The 20,097-nt window shown below is 36.5% G+C and overlaps 1 protein-coding gene across 2 annotated transcripts; it reads right to left on the bottom strand.

Annotated features, from left to right (window-relative positions):
- Positions 1 to 2,996: 2,996 nt before the first annotated feature.
- Positions 2,997 to 19,028, bottom strand: LOC131075093 (ergosterol biosynthetic protein 28). Of its 2 annotated transcripts, none has more exons than XM_058011917.2 (3): positions 18,581 to 19,025; positions 7,221 to 7,427; positions 2,997 to 3,327 (listed from the first exon to the last, which is right to left on the bottom strand). In XM_058011917.2, exons 1-3 carry the CDS (start codon positions 18,705 to 18,707, stop codon positions 3,248 to 3,250), a joined length of 414 nt encoding a protein of 137 aa, XP_057867900.1. In that variant the 5' UTR covers positions 18,708 to 19,025; the 3' UTR covers positions 2,997 to 3,247. The 2 variants fall into 2 exon arrangements, with proteins under 2 accessions (XP_057867900.1, XP_057867906.1); XM_058011923.2 differs by lacking the exon at positions 2,997 to 3,327 and adding an exon at positions 3,695 to 4,027 and having other exon boundaries at positions 18,581 to 19,028.
- Positions 19,029 to 20,097: the final 1,069 nt, after the last annotated feature.

Here is a 20,097-nt window from a genome sequence, read left to right as displayed (position 1 = left end):
CATCCATCTTGAACGTGATGATTGTACTCTCAATAGCCATAACAAGGCAGTCCCAAGAATTAGGCAATGAATATAACAAAAGCATGCAATGATCTACCTCCTCGATCTTGTCACCAACAGAAATTAACTGAGCAATAATCATGTTGAATGCATTGAGATGATCAACAACAGATACTAGATCCTCCATCTTCCATCTTTAGAGAGTACATCTTTCTCTGAAAAAACTTGTTTGCCAGGGATTTATCCTAATAAACATCTCCAAGCTTCTTCCAAAGATCTTTCGCGGACTTCACTTCATGAACATTCAATAATACGAAGTCTACCAAACAGAGCATTATGAGGCCCTTATCTTTTTGATCGATTGTATCCCAAACATCTTGCATTGTATTCTAAGGTTTTGTTCCAACATATCCTCCATTTTCAACTTCCAAAGTTTGAAGTTGCTACCATTAAACTTCTTCATATCAACTTTTGTGGATGTGCTTGCCATCTTCTTCCTACAACAAGATTTTGAAAATACTCTACAAAAGCTCCCACTCAAACTGAAATCAATACAAAAAGCCCACTACCCAACAACGGAAACAAAACTGGCTAGGCTTTGATACCAACTGAGAGAAAGTTAAGGTGCGAAAAATGCTTTCTAACACTAATCTAGTGGGGGAGAGTGCAAATTTTATTTATAAATCTTCTATAACAGAATTAGAAACACATTCACAAGTAGATATTAAAAATGCATAAAGATAAACACAATGAACACAAGATATATCATGGGAAAAACCCTTTCGGGTGAAAGAACCCACACTCCAAAAGCACAGTACTTTATATTCCAATAAACAAATTCTTACAATACAATATCAACACTTAGCTTCTTCAAGAAGAGTCTACAACTAACAGCCTACAATCTGGATTAATCACAACAACAAAACACTTCACTTGCAATACACAATATGACTAATACTCTCCAAGGCTACCTTATATAGAGAAATACAACAACAAAGGAAGCTTCTAGATGAAGCAAGAAGATGGGGTCGTGCAAGGCATTCGGCCCCTTTTTTTTGCCATTAGAAAGCACGCAAATGACACATGTCCACCCCCAAATGACTCCCCATTCAAACCTCATAAGTTGAGCACCCAAAATTTACTATTTAGAGGTATGACATATGCTTTTACACATCTTACAACTATCATAACTTACAACACTTACAATTGTAAGAGAATCCATCATAAATGACTAATATTAGCTTATTCTCTTACAACTCATCATAACCCAACTTGGGCACTCACCTTCTCCATGCAAAAGGTATCTCATGCCACTTGTCCAATATGTCATAGAATCTATCATATGCTGGCACATGTCAAAATCCTCAAAATGGATGCCTACCTCCACATGTACAACATGTGTCATAAAGTCATTGCCAAGTAGGATACCACCAAACCTGTGGCTCCTACTAGATGACTAGACATTTGTAGGCAAATAATAAATAAATAAATGCAAAATCAATGTTAGGATTTGCAAAGGTTGAGACACCTTAATCCCAACATAAACATGGATGAATTACACTGGCCCAAAATGGTTACTATGGAGGAGTAAAAATGCAAGAAGACGACTTGGAGAAAGAAGAATAACAAGTGGATGAACAAATGGGACATTAATTGGCAAGATTGCCCTAACTCTAATGAGGAGATAAAAATTTGGGTGATGGAAAAATTCAAGACTATCATGTAGACAAAACAAAACAGCCAGAAAAACACATTGTGTCAAAGAATTCAATCCCATGTGGACACACGATGAAAAGGTTTACCTAAGGGCTGAAATCAAGGGAAAGGCTAGAATCTTAGTAGCTCAATTGAGAACTAGGTCTCGTCATCTTTGATATGAAAAAGGTAGACGGATAACTCCCAAAGAATAGTGGGAAGAGAGGACTTGCATTTTTTGTGGTAAAGGGGCTATTGAAACCAAATGGCACTTCATCATGGAGTGCATGGCTTATGAGGATATCCATAAGCAGCTTGAAGATACTCTGAAGGTGGACCATCTGAGCAAGTTATTTGAGGAAGCCAGGCTTCACAAAACTGTGACTATCTTAGTCAAGGCTCATAAAAAAACAGCTGACATGGAGAGAAATCTGAATTAGTGTTGTTTTTGGAGCTCTTGGTCCCTTAGACCACTTGGTCTCATGGACATTATTAAAATCCCTTTATTCATTCATTCTATCACATTTTCTATAAATTGGATATATGTTAGGCCAAACAACTGACAAATGCACAGGCCTCCTTGCCTCACTACGGAAAGGAAAATGATAAAAGGTTCACACCATGGAACAATATGTTTATTATAATCATTTTATATTTCCATCTTTACCAAACCGATGTCTATCAGTTAATCGGCAAGTTAAGCCATGGTCAATGACTCGAAAAGTAGCTTTAGTTAAGCCATGGACTTTGTTTGGCAAATAACAGAGAATGCATAAGCAAACCAACGTCAGCATTTCTGTGTAGCCCACCTGATGAATTAGAAGCAGCCAAATACTACAATAGAATATATTTCTCAATTAACAAGAATTTTTTTAGCTAAGCTAATACCACAATTGTAAATGGGATCGGCACAAAATAAAAAAGATTATTTTATCTGACAAAAAACTACTTTCCAGAACTTGCAGGTCCATTTGGAGACTACCATTTTCTTTTACGATAACCATGGTGTACAACTCATTTAAGAAGAGAACAAGTTAAAGCAAGTTAACAAGTGTTTAAGAGCTTCTGCCACAATTTTAACAAACTCATTGACGAGTGTAAAAAATGCTCTGTGAAATGATACCATGCATGATGATCTTTATGAAACTTTTATGGAATGCAGAATTTTGGTTCAAAAATTGCATGTCTTCTAGCAAAGGCAGTGATCATTCAATGCCATATTGCAGCACTAGGTTTTCATTCAACAAAATAATGCATTGGTATTTCATTTTAATTATTTAGGCAAGAATAACTTGTGTAAATAACTGCAAAAGAAGCACATTTATTGTATTAAACCTACCTGACAAAAAAGATACAATGTTATTAAGAAACATAACAAACGAGATAGGCAAAGTTACATAGAAAATTTCAAGCTTTTAAAGACACAAAAATCTCATGGCATCTTTAATAAGATGTAACTCCTGATATAATGTGCAAGGTTGTATGCTACCAAATCCAAGCCTCTGCATTAGTTTCGTGGTGAACCTTCAAAATTGCACAAACAGCTTGCAGATTATTCATCCTTGCCCATCTGTCGAGGATGTTTATAGTGATGTGTGTTCCAATGAAGGATCATCCATACTATTGATGTTCCTGTGTATATGTATACAATGAAAATGAAGATAAAAAGAAAAAGATGGACAATAATTTTCGTTACTTGGTTTAACACATTCAAGACAGAAGACCACAATAAATTAGTTAAATACTCTCCAGCATTTGTGTTCAAGAAAAGCAACAAGAAATTAGTTTCATAATTTTCTCTAGGAACACAGTAATTCAAGATGAGTAAGATCCATCATGGATTGCATATAAGAAGTGCAATAAAACAGCAAACACATCAGTTCAAAGAGCAGCAAAACGCTATACTGATATAAGTAAGAAGTAACTTGAGGTACAACTATTTCTGGATTTTAGAAAGAGTAAAGATAGCAGATGAAAATGCAGAGATGTTGAATGCAAGGAAGAAAAGCATCTTCATGTAAACAACAAAAAGTAGTTTCACAGCTAAATTACTGAGAGTTTGGGGTGTGAGCATCCTGTCCAAGCCTGTACCAAAAGTAATCATTAATATTTCAGACCTGCAGTTGATGTTGCTAGCTTGCAAGTGATTTCTGGGCTTGTAATGGTGGTAAATCATTATTGTTTTCATTTGGTGTGGGTTTAATGTACATGGGCAAACTTGGTAAGAAATTTGCATAGTGCCATTGATATCAGTTCATGCTTCAGCAGTATAATCTTTCCATCAACTATTATAACAGCAATATATCATTGTTCCCTGTTGTACATTGAACATCTGCATTTGTCAAAAAAAAAACTAGGGAGGTTATTACACAATTTGTGGCAGACCTTTAGACCACTTCATCACCAATGAGAACTTGCACAAGCTATCTCGAAACTCCAACCTCTACCTACTTTACTATGGACCCCTTTGAATTTTCAAACTATCTCCTACTTACTCCCAATTTTATCTTGCAAGCTATCCCTGCCTTTCAGCAAGTTCTTAGATAAAAAATTATTCACTTTTATTTGCTCAGTTCTTTAAGATTCAAAGAAATGAAATATGAATATAAAGGACATCATCCTCTTCAAAGATTGTCTCCTCTTGGGTAGAGATTTTAGACACTAACAATGTCAAAGAATTCATCAACAGGATGAACAAGGTGGATGATAGAATAATGTAGGCAAGATGTGCTTCAAAAAGTGGATCAGTGCTACCAACAACACTCCCTGTCTCTTTGTAGTCTCCAGAACCGGTCCAGGCATGTACAAAAAATTATGATGCTAACCAAAAGATCTTTGGACCCACCAATCAAACATTGCTAAATATCACCGTTGAAGCCATTGAGGAGACCTTTGACCTTCCTACCTATCAAAAGTATGACAAATGTGACATGGAGGACAATGATTATTATGTTAAAAAAACCACACAGATTGTTCACTACATCCCAGTGTTCCACAGGCGTTGGGGACAGGGGGACAGGGGGATGCGTTTCCGGGACAGGGGGACCAAGGGCCTAAGTTTGGGGATGGCGGGGGGACGGCGGCGGAGGGTGGCGGGGTGGTGCTGCTGATATAGTTATACATATACATATAGTACTTGAAAAACTAGTTTTGAAAAGATGTATGACAGTATTACAGTATAAGAATTACATTTCAAATGAGACTATAGGAAATTTGAAATACTAAATCTAAATACCAAAATTTCTTCAATGCTAATTGTGTTGTTATATGGAGCCTAATCAGACTCGGAGGTTAAATTTTCCCTACTTCTATCGGCGCGGTTTCCCCCTATATTTTTCAATGAGGGTTTGGGGGCAACGCCCCCAAGTTGAGGTCAAGGGGCAGCGCCGCTACCCCTTGACCCCATTCTATTGGCCCACGTCCAATTAGAGTTACCCCTTAACCCCCAAAAAAGTCACTTTTTTTTAAATTTTAATTTTAAACATTGCATATACGTGGGGGCGACGGGAGACATCTAGGCATCTCCCAGTCCCTCGAGAGACGTCTGCACGTCTCTCGAAGGATGTCTCCGGCAGCGATTGGGTGGCGGTGGCGGGACAGCGGGGGACGTCGCATCCCTGTCCCCCCGTCCCGGAGACATCCCCTTCAGGGAGATGTGGCCAAAAAGGGGGGGGGGCGCAATAGATAGTGATATTCTCTAATCTGAAAATTCATGCTATGTAATGTAAAGCTGATTAGTAGTACTAACAGCTATCTTTTCTGAATTGTATCACAAGACCCACTGAATAAGTGGAAGAGGCTGGCTTTGCCGCCTATCTTTTCTTATTGTACTATTGTCCTCCTGCTGAATAAGCGGTTGAGTGGATTGTTATTATCCTTTTCATTCCTCCCACTGAATAAGTGGTTGAGTGATTGTTATTTACTACAGTTTCATTGGCATTGTAATTGGCTGGTCATACCACCAAATTGTGGTTAAAATCTCTATCACCCGCTAGACAAGCGGAAGGGGCTAACTTGCCGCCCAGCATTGTAATTTCCAGTGGATTATCGAAGCTAACGATTCCCTCACCATATGCTCTCACCTTCCCACACTGGGCTCTTGGTGATCAGAAAGTGGAAGGGTTACCTTTCAACAGTGTTTTGATTATCTTTTCTAACCCTAACGAGTGCTTTGTGATGTTTGTAACTAGAAAAAATTGAAAAAAAAGGGGATATTTCAAAATGCTCCTCTAATAACCATAGCAAAACAAAGGAGGCAAAGATGGCAATAGTAACTCTACAACTATAAAAAATCAAAGGGAGGTTTGACCCAGTGAGCAAGGTAGGACCAATAATTGGTTTTTCCTATGAACACCAACCAGTCATCGAGGACTTTTGGGTTGACTTCACGGATGAGCATGAGGCCAAGCAAAAGGATTACTCTAGGTTAACTATAACCCAAGTCAAAGCATTTGAAATAGCCAAGGTGCCAAAGTATTGGACTCTTCCTATGAGCAAGATAAGGTGTATGCATAGCAAATCCCCAAAATGGATTGGTCAATCACCAATGACACCTCCATCTAGACCAAACACAAAAGGTGATTGACAAAACACAAGAATGGTCGAAAAATCTAAATCCAATGGTAGGAACCAAGCCTAGAAGAGTCAAAAAAAAGAGAAGCCTTCCACCAAGAGGAAGGATAAGTCCCCTTAACAAGTGGCCACCCCTACAATTAATGTCAAAGAAGAAGAGGAAGAGGAAGGGAAGAGTAATGTCCCCAGAATTATAAATATCCAAATTTTGCCCTAGATCACAATTTTTAATTGAAACAAAGTAGGGTTAGAGATACCTTCACTTTGATTGAGACCCTACAAACAAGTTGGGAATCATTTACAGTCATAATTCATAAGATAGATCTCTTTAATTAGAAATCATCAAGCATGCATTAGAAGTATAGATCTAATCACAAGATCGCTTAAATCAATTTGAGAAGGCTCAACCATAGAAGGGCTAAGATAGGGTGACTCAATAGGGTGCCCTAGAGATCCTCTACCCTAGGCCCAAGAGCGGATATACCATTCCTTTTGGCCTCATGCAGCCCATGCAATGGAAATCTAGAGAATCATTTTGGCATCTCATGCCTAAAGTAATGTTTTAAACTCATCTGTTGTTAATCAACTGCCCACCATCTCTGGATGTACAATTGTTTAACTCTTTAACATGGACCTCTAGTTCCTATGTAATCTTTTCAAGAGAGTGTATTTGTTTTCTACAATATCTAGTATTTCTAATTTGAGTCCTTCGTTATCTTTGAAAAAGTCAGAACATTACCTTCTCACCTTTCATATTACATATCAATAAGGATAGAATTAGAACTGAAGACATATTTGTCCTTTTTCTATCAAAGTAGTGTACTAGACATCCCAATCATAGCAACAATATAAATATTATTGCCTTTTAGAAATGAAAAGAAAGTTGACTAAAATAAACATTTTGAGTTTGACAGAAGGAAGTGTAGAATGAAGAAATTTAAAATGGAAAATACCTGCAAAGAGAGCAACAGTCGCCAAGTTAATTATTGCCATTGTATGGTAGATAAGATATTCTGTCAGAAAATGGCCGAGGGCATAGAAAAATGACAGTAGTGTAGCCAAATAAAGCGGCCGATTCTCAAGGTTAAAAGCACACATAAAGCATAGGGTGCATGTAAGAAGTGTCCAAACCCCAAATGTCCTTCCATGCACTTCAGTCACTAGTGAACAAAACAACAGAGCATTAATCCAAAGTTTTTATCATAAATGTCAACATAAAGAAAGAAAAGAGACCTTCTAGTGTGCAAATAACTATACAAGCATACATTATTGTTTGGATTTCTTAAATATACTTCATTCCTTATTTACTAAATTTGTGATTCTAGGGCAAAATATAGGAAGATCCAATAGGGAACAAGGAATCAAGCAATCAAGGAGAGCAATTGAATTAGCATCAGTACTCATAAAGAGCAGATCAATTCATAATATATCAAGTCGAATCTGTCTAAGACTCTAAAATACCACAGCAGACTGAAAATACATAACCTGCAATAATATTGTATTCTACAAGTATGGTGGTATGAAATAGTAGAATCAATAATTGTTGTGTGATAATATGAAATGCATATCCTAAATCATTAATCTATCTAGGTAGACCACCTGGCAAGCAATCATGTGGAGAAGGGAAGGAAATGCAAAAAAGGGGAGCAGATACGGGATCACCATCTAGGTAGACCACCCGATGATGGATGTCCAATGTGCCTGCTGCTCAAGCGGGTGATTGTCTACTCTTGGGCTTAGATAGGAGGATTTCCGGGCACCCTATTGTGATTTCATTTCCAACCCCTACAATGGTTGATTGTTGGAGAAATCACCATCACAAGAGGATAATAAGGAGACATGAATAGGGAGGGCAGATACAAACACCCCACTAGGTAGACCACCCCATGCTGGATATCCAATGTGCCTGCCACTTGGGGCCAAGAGGGTAAGTGTCCACTCTTGGCCTTAGTTTGAGGATTGCTTCAGGCCAACCTATCTATCTCCCTCAATCAAACCCTATTGTGATTGAATACTAAAAATGAATATAGATGTGACATGACCTATCTAATGAATTATGATGATTATGTATATTTGTAATTTTGTACTCATGTGTGTTTTCTATGTAATGTCTCCATTTTGAAGAAGAATTAATTAATTAAGTTGTCCAAATTATTGATATATTTTATGGATAGCTTGATTAATTATTTTAATTAATAATATTAAGTTAATTATTTATAGAGTTATCAAATAAATTAAAATTAAAAGATGACTTTATAATTAATTAATTTAATAAAAGTGACTAATAAATATTTTTTTTTAAAGTCAATTCTAGAAGCTTCTGGATGTTGAAGTGAAAAACTATAAAGGGAGATCAAGATGAAGCTTCAAGGCAGATTTGGGAATTGAATTTGATCATTGGTTGGGTTTTGTAGAATCGAGAGGTGTCTGTAGACTTGGGTCTTTGGCAACGAAAACTCCCATAGATTGCATAACTGAGGGAGTGGAAGACCTTCCGAGGGGTTGCATTGAGGAGGTGATACTTCAGTCATCTCAATTGGGCTTAAAGAGTTTTATTGTGCATCTCATAGTAGACATTTCATGGTATTTTCAGACCATCCATATTTATCATATTTATGCATTGATTTCCATTGAAGAGATAGGCGACATTCCTTGAAGACGGATTGAGAAAGGAATTGGGAGATAGCTGAATGTCTAGCAGATCTGAGACAAATCAAGTTCTCCACTTCATTTCCACGACCTTGCTGTTATCTACTTGCTGAAGCATCAAAAACTTAATTGGAGGACAGCGCTTGGACTGGAAACATAAGGCGATACCCTTCAGGGCCATTGGGGAAAGGAATAAGCAGGTTCAGAGATCAAATCAGACCTGAGAACCAATCAAACCAGGTTCCTATTACCTACGATTTTGTTCCCTCTTCATCATTTAAGCATCAAAACATACAAAGGAAGGCATCAATAGTATTGGAGGAGAAGGGCGTCCCCTTAGGAGGTGATTGAAGGAGCTTTGAAGGTGAATTCAGTGACAGACGAGTCTGAAGCAAATCATATCAGACTGCCATTCATGACAAATCGCTCATTATCTACAATTTTGGCATCGAATTTCATCCTAGAGGATAGCGATAATTTTGGAAGGGATAGGCGATCCTTTTGAAAGACTTTTGAAGGTGTATTTGTTAAGAAACCAGGGTATAATCAGTCTGTGACAGAATCGTATCAGGCAGCCATTACCCTCGAATTTGGTTCACAACTTACTTTATTAGCGACAATCATCCCTAAGAAGTATGGCACTACATTGAAGGAACCAAGGCGATTAATTTTTGATGAAAAGTTGCAAGTAAGTCGCTATCCATCCATTATCAGACCACCTTACCTACAGCAGGGGTGATTCTGAAGACCAATTAATTTGGCATTGAGTGGGGTCAAAACCCAAGGGTATTGCTTGCTTCTTCAACTCTCCTACAAGGCGAATTTCATCAGGTGCATTGATATCATCCTATGTACTGTTTTCAGTTAGCTATAATATCCATGGTTGCCAATGTACTCAGAAATTTCTGAGTCACAAGTAGGTTGAGTGTTGGTCTTCATATCATCATTGTAAGGACTCATTGAACACCATTTTGTAATAAGGAAGGAATTAAGTTGCATCTTTATGTATGAATGGTCTGAGGTTACTTACCAACTGTTTGTCATAATATCAGCATGCTGTAGGAGTTTGTTTGTGGCTTAGAACTCTATAATTTAATGGCAAATGTATTTTAGGCAATGGTCTTAACAATTAGAAGTCATTATTGTTGATCTTACATGAGAAACATGTGTTTGATGACCTCCATACCAATCTGAATTTTCTGAGACAACACATCAGCAAGACACAAACTTCATAACAGCAGAGTGGACAGGCAATTGTTCGTAAACATTCCTTGTATTTTCAGTCATACCACTACAGGGGATATTACATTCTAACCCATATATATATATATATATATATATATAGTTTAATATGGTTGCAAGACCTAAATCATAATTTATCTTGTTAAAAGGCATTTTAATTGGTAAAGTTATATCCCTATCTATCTTACATTTCTTATTTTAATGGAATTTGTGATTTTAGGACAAGACTTAGGGCAATCCAAAAAAGGATGCATTACAATTGGTATCATCATGCCTTACATGTATTCATGTGTATGATTCATGCCTCGTGCGTATTCACCTGTATGATTCAAGCCTTATGTGCATTCATGTGTATGATTTATTGTCATGCCCCAGATTATGAATTCAATAAAATAAAATGTAATAAGTATTCATTATCATAACAATGTAATTAGAAACAAATAAAATAATAAATAAATTCAGAAAATATATTCAATAAAAATTATATATAAAAAACTGCATTTATCCTGATCGGTAACCTCAAATAAAGTTAATTATTGAAGCAAATACTAAGTGGACTACAGGTGTCAGAGATTGTCCCCTCAGCAGTAGACAATGATAATCAACCTTAGTGTTTATTGACAGCGATTATGATGATAAAAAGGCAACGATCACATTAAAGTCTAGACAAAGGCAGAAGTTATAATTAACAAAAGTCAGAAGTTATTATGTCTAATAATCAGGGATTACACTTACAAAGGCAGTGATTAAACATACAAATATGATTTGTGTTAATAACTAATAATCTTGTAAAGGTGCGGTTAGACAATAACCATAACTCATGAAGAGAGGCTGTTAAGGAAAGATATGACCCTTCCTAATCAAAGGTTGCAACCGATCAATATCCAAGATATTTAATAAGGATCAAATGCTCATTCCAAATCATCAAAAGGAGTTTAGAGGAAAATAAAGAAAGTAATAATACAAGCTTACACGTAGCTATAATGCAATATGTTTCATCTGACTTTACATTTCATAGTTTCATATGTGACAGTAATAGGAAAATCAGTCACATATATCAGTTATGTTTAATTTCTTTTTATATGAATATATAAATGTTCATACTTCATAGTACAATGAGGTATCAATATATTTACAGTCTAAGTTATTAATCAATTCTAATTCTTCCCCCCATAAGGAGAGGCGTAGTGTTGTTAGGGAGAGACAGAGTAAACCATCCCAAATCAGGTGAGCCCCAACCGTGAATGGACTGGTGTTCCTGAAATCTGTGCTTCATTATAGAGGTGGTGTCATTGCGCCCTAGACAAGTAAATCCCCATCCAAGGATGGGAATTAGAAGGAAGTAAGACTTGGGCTTGAAAATGGACAATATCAATTGTACTATGAGCAAACATAGTTATTTAGTTTAGGTAATTAATTTATGGCAAGAAATAATGAACAGTGATGTATGTTATTCGATGGAAATTGGCAGCCTCCTAGTGGGTGCATCACATCCATGCCTTATATGTATTCATGTGTATGATTCATGCCTTACATGTATTCATGTGTATGATTCATGCCCTATGTGTATTCATGCGTATGATTGATGTTGTCGATGGGGAAGTTTGCACTTTTGTCAACACAGAATGAAATACACAGAGTATATCCTATTCTCTCTTGAATAAGAAAATCTCATATGCCTTCTGACCATCCAAACAAGATAACCTCAAGGTTCCGAATGTCAAGTCTTGACAATACTTAGGATAACTCATTGATAATGTGATTTGTTGGTAAACACAAAGGGACTTACACATCTGACAAGCTAGTTTGCATCTGATATGGCAATCTGATTAATGTTTCACTTCTCAAACTGATTAAAATAAAGAGCAAAGGGATAGGGTTCAGGGAATCTAGGAACAATGATAGTAATGGTTGACGCTGCAGATAGATAGACTTCACATAAATTGATTCCTTCTTAACCAGAGATAAACTCAAAACACCATAGAAATAGTGCAATCTCCAAAGGAAAATAAAAGAATTTCACATCATGAATATACACTGAGTACCCAATTCTAGCGCAACTCAAATAAACATCCACAATTGAACTAATAGCAATAATAGGCTCAGACTAATTATGCACAGGAACTCACAATCAGCAAATCCTCAATGGTATGAACCAGAAATCGATCAAATATCCTCACACTTCACCATTAAAATCACTGAACTTTAACTAATTCGATGAAAGAAACCATGCAAACAAGAGAAGGCAACTAGTAAAACACCATGCTTCAATGCTTTATTCATTGGCTTCATCTGTTGGTACAACAATTCCTGTTCAGCAATTCCTATTCTACTTCTAAATCTACTTGTTGGCTACTGCTATTCTAATTCTAATCATTACAATGAGAGAGGCATTGGCCTTTTATAGATATTACATTTTACATCAACGACCAGGATTAAATCCATTCAATGGCCCAAATCTGCCTTCTAGAAACCCTCGACAACTTTATTTAATAACTCTAACAACTTCCTAACTAATTCCACTACAAGACAAAAGTTACACGCTTCTAGAGGCAATATAACAACCTTTTGTCACAAAAGGACAAAACTACCAACTGGATAAATAAGTAATTTTCTTGGGAAAATAATAATACTTGGCTTTATAATATTGCTTTAATTTAGCCAAAATATTATTATTTTACAATGACTAAATTTCCCTTTTTACAATGAATCATTTTTAACTCATATCTAGCTGTCCTTTCTCTTCTTTGTAGCTCATTCGTGATTGGCACACGCCTGTTAATATTTTCAGGTGTTTACAGAATTCTTCATTTCTATGAGCATGTTACTCCCAATCTTCTTTAGGAAGACATCATTTTCAGAATTTTGATCTTGTATTTCCCCCTTTCGTCTTGGCAATCCTCCAGCACACCTGGAAACAATATCTTGAAGTCTTCAAATTATTGGCTTCTCTGAGTGATCCATCTCCCTTAGCTCTCCTCTGATGTCATTCATCCTAGCTCCTCTTCTAGAAACTACTTCTAATTGCAATCATACATTCAACTTGCATTCCAGATTTCCCCTCTTGTTGCTCCATTGGTGGTCTGGACCTGAAAGGGCAAGTAGCTTTATTATCTCAAGGGTTTCTAGGGCTAGAATTTCAAATACCCTTCTTATTTGACCTACAAATGAATTCACTTCACATTTCCCTTTTAAGCACAATTAGTGAGACACTCAGACTTCATCACCTTGCTACCTCATTTTGGAAGGATCTCATTTTGATGGCAATATAACTCAGGGCCCCCCTTTAGTTTGCATTCATAGCCCTTTAGCATTTTCAGTCTTGAATTCATTGTCTCAGCATGCTGCTAAGAAATTAGTTGTTGTGTGCAACTTGGACCTAAGACAAGTTCTAGGATCTTCATGTTGATTTAGACCATAACTCGGACTGTGGAAGACAAACAAGAATTCTGGATCAAACTCGGAGTTAGGACGAGTTCTAGGATTAAGGACCAAACTAAGTACTAGGACAAGTTTTGGAATTAGTGCTTTATTCCTACTTTGACTGTGATCACCGAATTTGGAGGATTTGGGCACAAACTCAGTGATAGGAAGACTTTCAAGATTAAGGTCTATTTCTGATTTGGAGATAAACCTTCATTTAAGGTGCAGAATTCAGTGTTTGGAAGATCGAGTTTTGGATTGCATTTCTTGTTTTGTGCTCAACCTTGATATTTCTCACAAACTCAGTTTGGGATTGCTTTGATTTGGATTTAACATGCTCAAATCTGCTTAGACACCACATGGAGTGTCATGGAGAATTTCTGTTTTGAAACTTTCAGTTTGTGGAGTAGGCTGCAAATTCGGTATATGGAGAGCTTTAAGATTTCCTCATTGCAAACTCGGGGCATGGAAATCAGACAGAAACTCGGGACTAGGAAGACTTTTAGGATTAATGACTTACTCCTGGTTTTGAAGCAAACACCGAGTTTTGAGGGTGACCTGGACAGAAATTCGGTGATAGGAAAGATTTTAGCAATAAAGCCTTATTCCTGACTTGACTGCAAATACCGATTTTGAGAATGTAGGAGCATGCTTAGACTTCAAACTCGGTACTAGGAATTATTTTGGGATTTAGGACTTAATCCTAATTTGAGTGTAAACACTGAATTTGAAAGGAAAACTTCAGAACTTATTTCCAAGTCCAAGTCCGAATTGGGATTTGAGGGGGCATAGCATTGGTCCTTTGTTCATTCCACAATAAGTTGGGGTTTGACCTAGTTTTGAACTTGAATCCCTGATTCCTTCCTTATGCATTTCTACACTTCTTGTCTATGGTCTATTTTGAGGATTGACTCTCACCCCTACTCCTTGTGCCCTTATCCCTAAGCTTTGAGTCAGGTTTGATTCTTGAGTTCCCTCTCACCTCCTGAGACTGCATGATGCAATTTGATCTATCCTCTCTCTCGCTCTAGCAACCCTTACAAGACAAAGCTGCTATAAAACTCCAGCAATGCAAGCAAAATGAAGGGGGTCCCTATTGGAGATAGGGTGTGTGTGTGCAACACAACACATGCCTTATGTGTATTCATACATATGATTCATGCCTTATGTGTATTAATCTGTATGATTCATGCCTTGTGTGTATTCATGTGCCCTACATGAATTCATGTGTATACATTCATGCCTTACATGTATACCTCATACCTTGCTTGTATATATGCCTTACATGTCTTACGTGGATGCTTCATGCCTTACACGCCTTACATGTATTCATGTCAATGTTTCATGTGTATTTATGGATATGCTTCAAATCTTACACATATTTATGTGTTTGCTCCATGACTGTCGTGTTTTCAGCATGATTACTTCATGTGTGTGTGTGTGTAATGTCCCCATTTTCGTGAGCATCAGAGTTCGAGGGATTAGCCTATTATTTGGACTGTCGTAGGCTAATATGTTTGGATAGAGAGTCTCAGTGGCAGTTAATGGAGATTGTTGTCACTCCATGTCTTTAGTTCAATCTCAAGTTCAGTTCCAGGCCTTTGTATATCAGTGTTTGAGCTTAGTTGAGGAACTTACTATTTATAGTAAGTCAATTTGGCAGTGAAGCTATTTTTAGTCAGGGCACCTGGACACATGGGGGTTATACAATGTTGACCCCAGCTTCTGACGGCACATCAAAAGACTGAATATTGAGGGAGATATTAATATTTTAGGGGTTGAGTTATTTAATTAACTTATATGAATATTTGACTTTATGAAAATTAAAAAGCCACTTAAAATGTTATAAAGTGATTTTAAAATAGCTTAAATCATAAAGTTCGCCCAAATTTGATTTAAACTATGGAAAGTAAGTTAAATACATTTAAATGTATTTAAAATTGCAATTGGGCGTACCTTTTTGGAATTCATGCCATTTGGGGATTATAAGAGGCAAAAGCAAGTCAACCTCAATTCATTATTGATTATTTGACATTGCTTGGTTTTTGCTCTGTAGATTTTCTGAGACAAGGGTTTCAGAGGGTTTGCTATTGAAGAACAAAAACTCTTCATGGATCAGTGATTTTGAGGCTATGAAAGATCAGCTGAATTATTGCAATTGTGAGGGCTTCATCCAGGAGTTTTAATATGCTTCATCAAAAGTTATTTCCTTTAATTTTTTGCAGATTTTTGAATAAGGGAAGGGGCATTCAGGTTTAGAAGCCCCAATTTGAGCATTTTTCAATCTAATAAGCCAGCCGTACCATCTCTCTTGCTGGCCGTACATTTTCCAGCTTGGCACATGGGCTCCAGAATAGGGGCATTTTGTTCTGGAGGGCTGAAACGTCTTCCTTCTTGCATTCTAGTTGCACCATTTCCAATGCCTAGCACATACAGGTTGTTCCATCTCTTTCCTGGCTTGGAGAAATTGCATTCTGGACTTGTGCACCTTGTTTTGTCAATTTCACAGTTTTGGCTGGCAAGTTCCAAAATTTTCTTATTTAAATAATCTGAGCACCTCCGGGTATGTTTTGTGTATTAGTTTCAATTGTAGCAGTTACCTGACACTTAATATAATTGCAGTTGCTCTCTACTTCTTGTCAATTCAGTTTTATGTGCATTTCTTGCCTGGCGCACTTGTTATTTTTTGCTTAAAATTCTTCAAAACCTTTGAAAATACAAAAACAAGACAGCATTTGCATCAGTAGAAGAGTTAGAGCATTTGCATCAGTAGAAGAGTTAGAACCAGCAGGGTTCTTACAGTGTGTACCTTCCTAATGTATGATGATATCTTGTATATGCTTCGTATCATGTCTGGTGTTTTTAGTAAGTCTGATCCATGTTGTTTCATTGGTAATTACATACATCTCAAGTATAATATTTATACACCGTACAGTGTATAAAACATCTGTCCCAAATGTTTTGAGTTATGTGAACTTTTACATGGAAAGACATAAAGACAATCTTTTTCTCCTATTTCAAGACCAAAATCTAATACCATACATATGGAAGAAGATAAGTTTGGAAACCTTATGATTAAACTAGTTACAGAACCAAAAGGGGTATAAATTCATTCTTTAGAACACCACTATTAAAGCCTTAGATGTGTGTCATGCTTCTAATCCTCATCTTAATGTATGTTAAGTTCTTAAGTTAACGAAAAGAGATATCCATGATTTTGTGTAAATGATGTTGAGTCGGCCTAATCAATCCTTTCCATTTACAAAAGATGCAAAAGAATGATGAGGGAAAATCAAAATTATGAACCTTGCCAATTTCCAACTTTAGATTATGTTGTTACAAGTCTAGTTCAAGTTTGCAACTTAAGGTAATATCAGGATTGCACAGCAGAAGCTAATGATACCACGAGGAGGATCTAAGGATTATAAATCTCCTAGGTTACTTTAAGGATCCTCACATTGAAAAGACTCGGCTACAACTGTCATTGCCCCCTAGCAATCTCGGGAAGTTCAGACAGTCATATCCCCTGCCAGAAGGTTAGATCGCAGCCCTTGTAAAGATTAAATTTGCATTCTTCAAAAAAACTCAGATGGCGGCCTTTATAGCAATTAAGCTAGGGCCGACTTAAGGTTTAAAAAAAATAATAACAATTAAATTTAGGGCCGACCTGATTTGTTGGAGCCGACTAGATCCAAGGCTATAACCTCTTATTTAGGATGACAAGGCGCAATAGGAAGGCCAACTTATGATGATACTTAGGCAGCGGCCATCTAAGGGCATAAGAATAAATGGCAGCGCTCCAATGTGAAGTGGTGTATCTCTTTGATTGGTGAAAAGGTGCGTCACCGAGGCATAGCATTAAATTAGTTGTTTAATCAGCAAAATAAGTGTCTTTGTGACAATACAACCTCCTAGGTTTATTATGGTCTTCACAATCTTATGTTGGCAAACAAAAGGGAACTTCTGTACAGTCTCACTTTTCTTAGGGTATACCGTCAGAAATAAGTAACTGTATAAAAGATCTATCAAACATGATAGAAGCAAGAATGAATCTTGACAAAAGGATGATTAAAGAAGATATCACGAAAATATTAGAGTAAATACAAAGAAAGTCGTGCTTAGTACAGGCAACAAAAATGATATGGAAAACTTGAAGGGCTGTTTATGCAAGTTGAACAGGCGAAGCAGAACCAAGTGAGTGCCATTGTCAATGACAAAGTGGAAAATGCAAGAAGTTAGTGTCTTGTAGCACTCAATCTAAATCGGAACTGAATATTTGGGTTCATGTCCCAAACCAGGTGCCAAAACTACACTTGAAATAGTTATAATGTAATAAAGGGGTTGAGGGCAGTGACCGCTAGATAGCTAAATCGCAAGAATCACCAATGGAATGCCTTGTCTTGGTAGATCCGTATCGGCTTACCCAATGAGAGGCGTTAGAAGCATGATGTCTCTCCGTCACACTAGAACATCGTTGCAATGGTAAAAGTTAAAAAGCGCATGGTCTACCCGGAGTGGCAAGCAGGTAATCAAATGTATGAATAAATTATCTGAATGACAAATCGCCCCATTTAAGCTCCTTCTATGTTAATTTCTTGCTGATATGGATCTTGGCAATTTTAATGGTCTGTTTTTTTATGCTCCGGAAAAGTCCAATTTTTTACCTTACTTCGCTTGACAGCTGCCAGGTTGAGAATATTAAACAGGGTACTCAATTTGAAATCTCCGAGATTAGCGACTACTTCGCATTTTTGTTAATTACGCGATCAAAATTAGGATGCTTCCTGCACAACAGATTACAAATCTAGCATTTCTCCAAATATCAGATTTTTTAAATTGTCCAGAATTGATAATCTGCTAGCACGCTGTCTCATGTTCTACAGAAGTATAAAAACCAAACTTCCAAAAATATAATGAAGAGCTTCAAAACGGTCACCAAGATAGCTAGATGGATGCAACGAATAAATGCTCTAAGGCAAAAGAATAAGGAACGACTCACTATTAGTCTGGGAGAAGACAGCAAGACGAAGTGCCCATATGTCGAAAAATCCAAACCAAACTGATGAGAGACGTACAACACCAACCAACATCAACCACCATGAAAGTGCCTTCATCTTCATCTTCATATTCCCACACTACCTCTGCACTCAAATAAGCTACCTCTGCACTCAAATAAGCTTTTAATGAATTGATGAAAGATTTTAATGATTAATTGACGAAGTTTGTAAATTCTTTTATATGTGAGATTTATTTCTAGATTCCAAAGTTTGCAGTTTTGTTCAACTCCACATCTTCAAACAGGTAATTTCGGCTAGGCTGGCTTGATGGTGATTCTTTTTTATGTGAGATTTATTGTAATGGATTTAGATTTAAAAGTTTGCAGTTTTGTTCGACTCCACCTCTTCAAACAGGCAATTTAGGTTAGACTGGGTTTCATTATTACGATGGCTTCAGGTTCTATTTATAAAGAGTGGGAGGTTCTATGAAATTATTTCGGATTAATTGGAATCTTTTTATAAAAAAATAGCAGCTCTTATTTTTTAGGGTTGTAGAGATGAGATTTGAGTTGGTGGAAAATGTAGGGGCTAAAAATTATCCTGTTAGTTTAAGTTATTTTTTTTATCACTTGTTAATTATCTAAAGTTTTTCAAAATTTTTATCAATTAATTTTTTATTTTTTATATTTATTTACTCTCATAAATCGAATATGCATGGGACAACCTACTTTAAAATAATCTTTAAAAAATTCAACAACACTCGTTGAAATAATTGGTATGGATGTCGTTATATGTCAAGTATTCAATGATCTAATGTACTTTTGTCACTTCTACGATGTTCTAAAATTGGTGTGTTTTCATTTCTCACTCTTCCTTAGGTATTGCCAACCTATGAGTTTCACACCAAAGATGGTGTGAGCTATTGCTTAGCTCACTATCAACATTTATTGTTTTGCAATTAATTTCAATTGTTACGTAAGTTTCTCCATCATGGGCCCATGTCTAGTTAAATTATTTGATATAGTAGGGTTTCTTTTAACCAATTTGCTTTGTCCATGTGATAGTCCTAAATTTTTCAAATTTGTATTTCCTCATTAGTGTTTGGGCACTTGTGTATTTAATGTTTCATTTATTCATCCACTTATCATTATGTTTCATCCATGTGTTATCCTCTCTGCTTACCTTTTCCTTAATAACCATCTTGTATCAATGATGATCTTTCATATTTTAAGTTTTTTTTTTTTATGTAGCTCAACAATTAGATAATCGTTGATGCTTCCTAAGGGAAAATAAATGTTTTAGCTAATAAAATCTTGCACAAAACTAAAGTTTGAGTTTTGAGGCTACTTATGATTTATTTATGGATTCTTTCCATCTACCTCCATTTTGGATCTATCAAATTGTTGCCCCAACTTTCTCATCCATAAAGGATCATAGTGATGAGCAAACCAAGACCAAATGGGATTCTCTTGGTATTTCAATATCATAAATGTATAACTTTTCATCATCCTTGTACTTG

Source organism: Cryptomeria japonica, chromosome 11, assembly GCF_030272615.1.
Source record: "Cryptomeria japonica chromosome 11, Sugi_1.0, whole genome shotgun sequence".
NCBI lineage: Eukaryota > Viridiplantae > Streptophyta > Pinopsida > Cupressales > Cupressaceae > Cryptomeria > Cryptomeria japonica.
Note: the sequence above shows the minus strand (reverse complement) of the source record. Positions and strands in the feature narration are given on the sequence as shown.

Bases quoted from the DNA above. Each gene is read 5' to 3' on its own strand.
- LOC131075093 (XM_058011917.2), bottom strand. From the start codon at position 18,707: ATGAAGATGAAGATGAAGGCACTTTCATGGTGGTTGATGTTGGTTGGT. The intron at 7,428-18,580 runs GTGAGTCGTTCC...TTTGTTCACTAG, and splicing joins TGTCTTCTCCCAGACTAATA to TGACTGAAGTGCATGGAAGG. The intron at 3,328-7,220 runs GTATTTTCCATT...ACATATACACAG, and splicing joins GACTGTTGCTCTCTTTGCAG to GAACATCAATAGTATGGATG.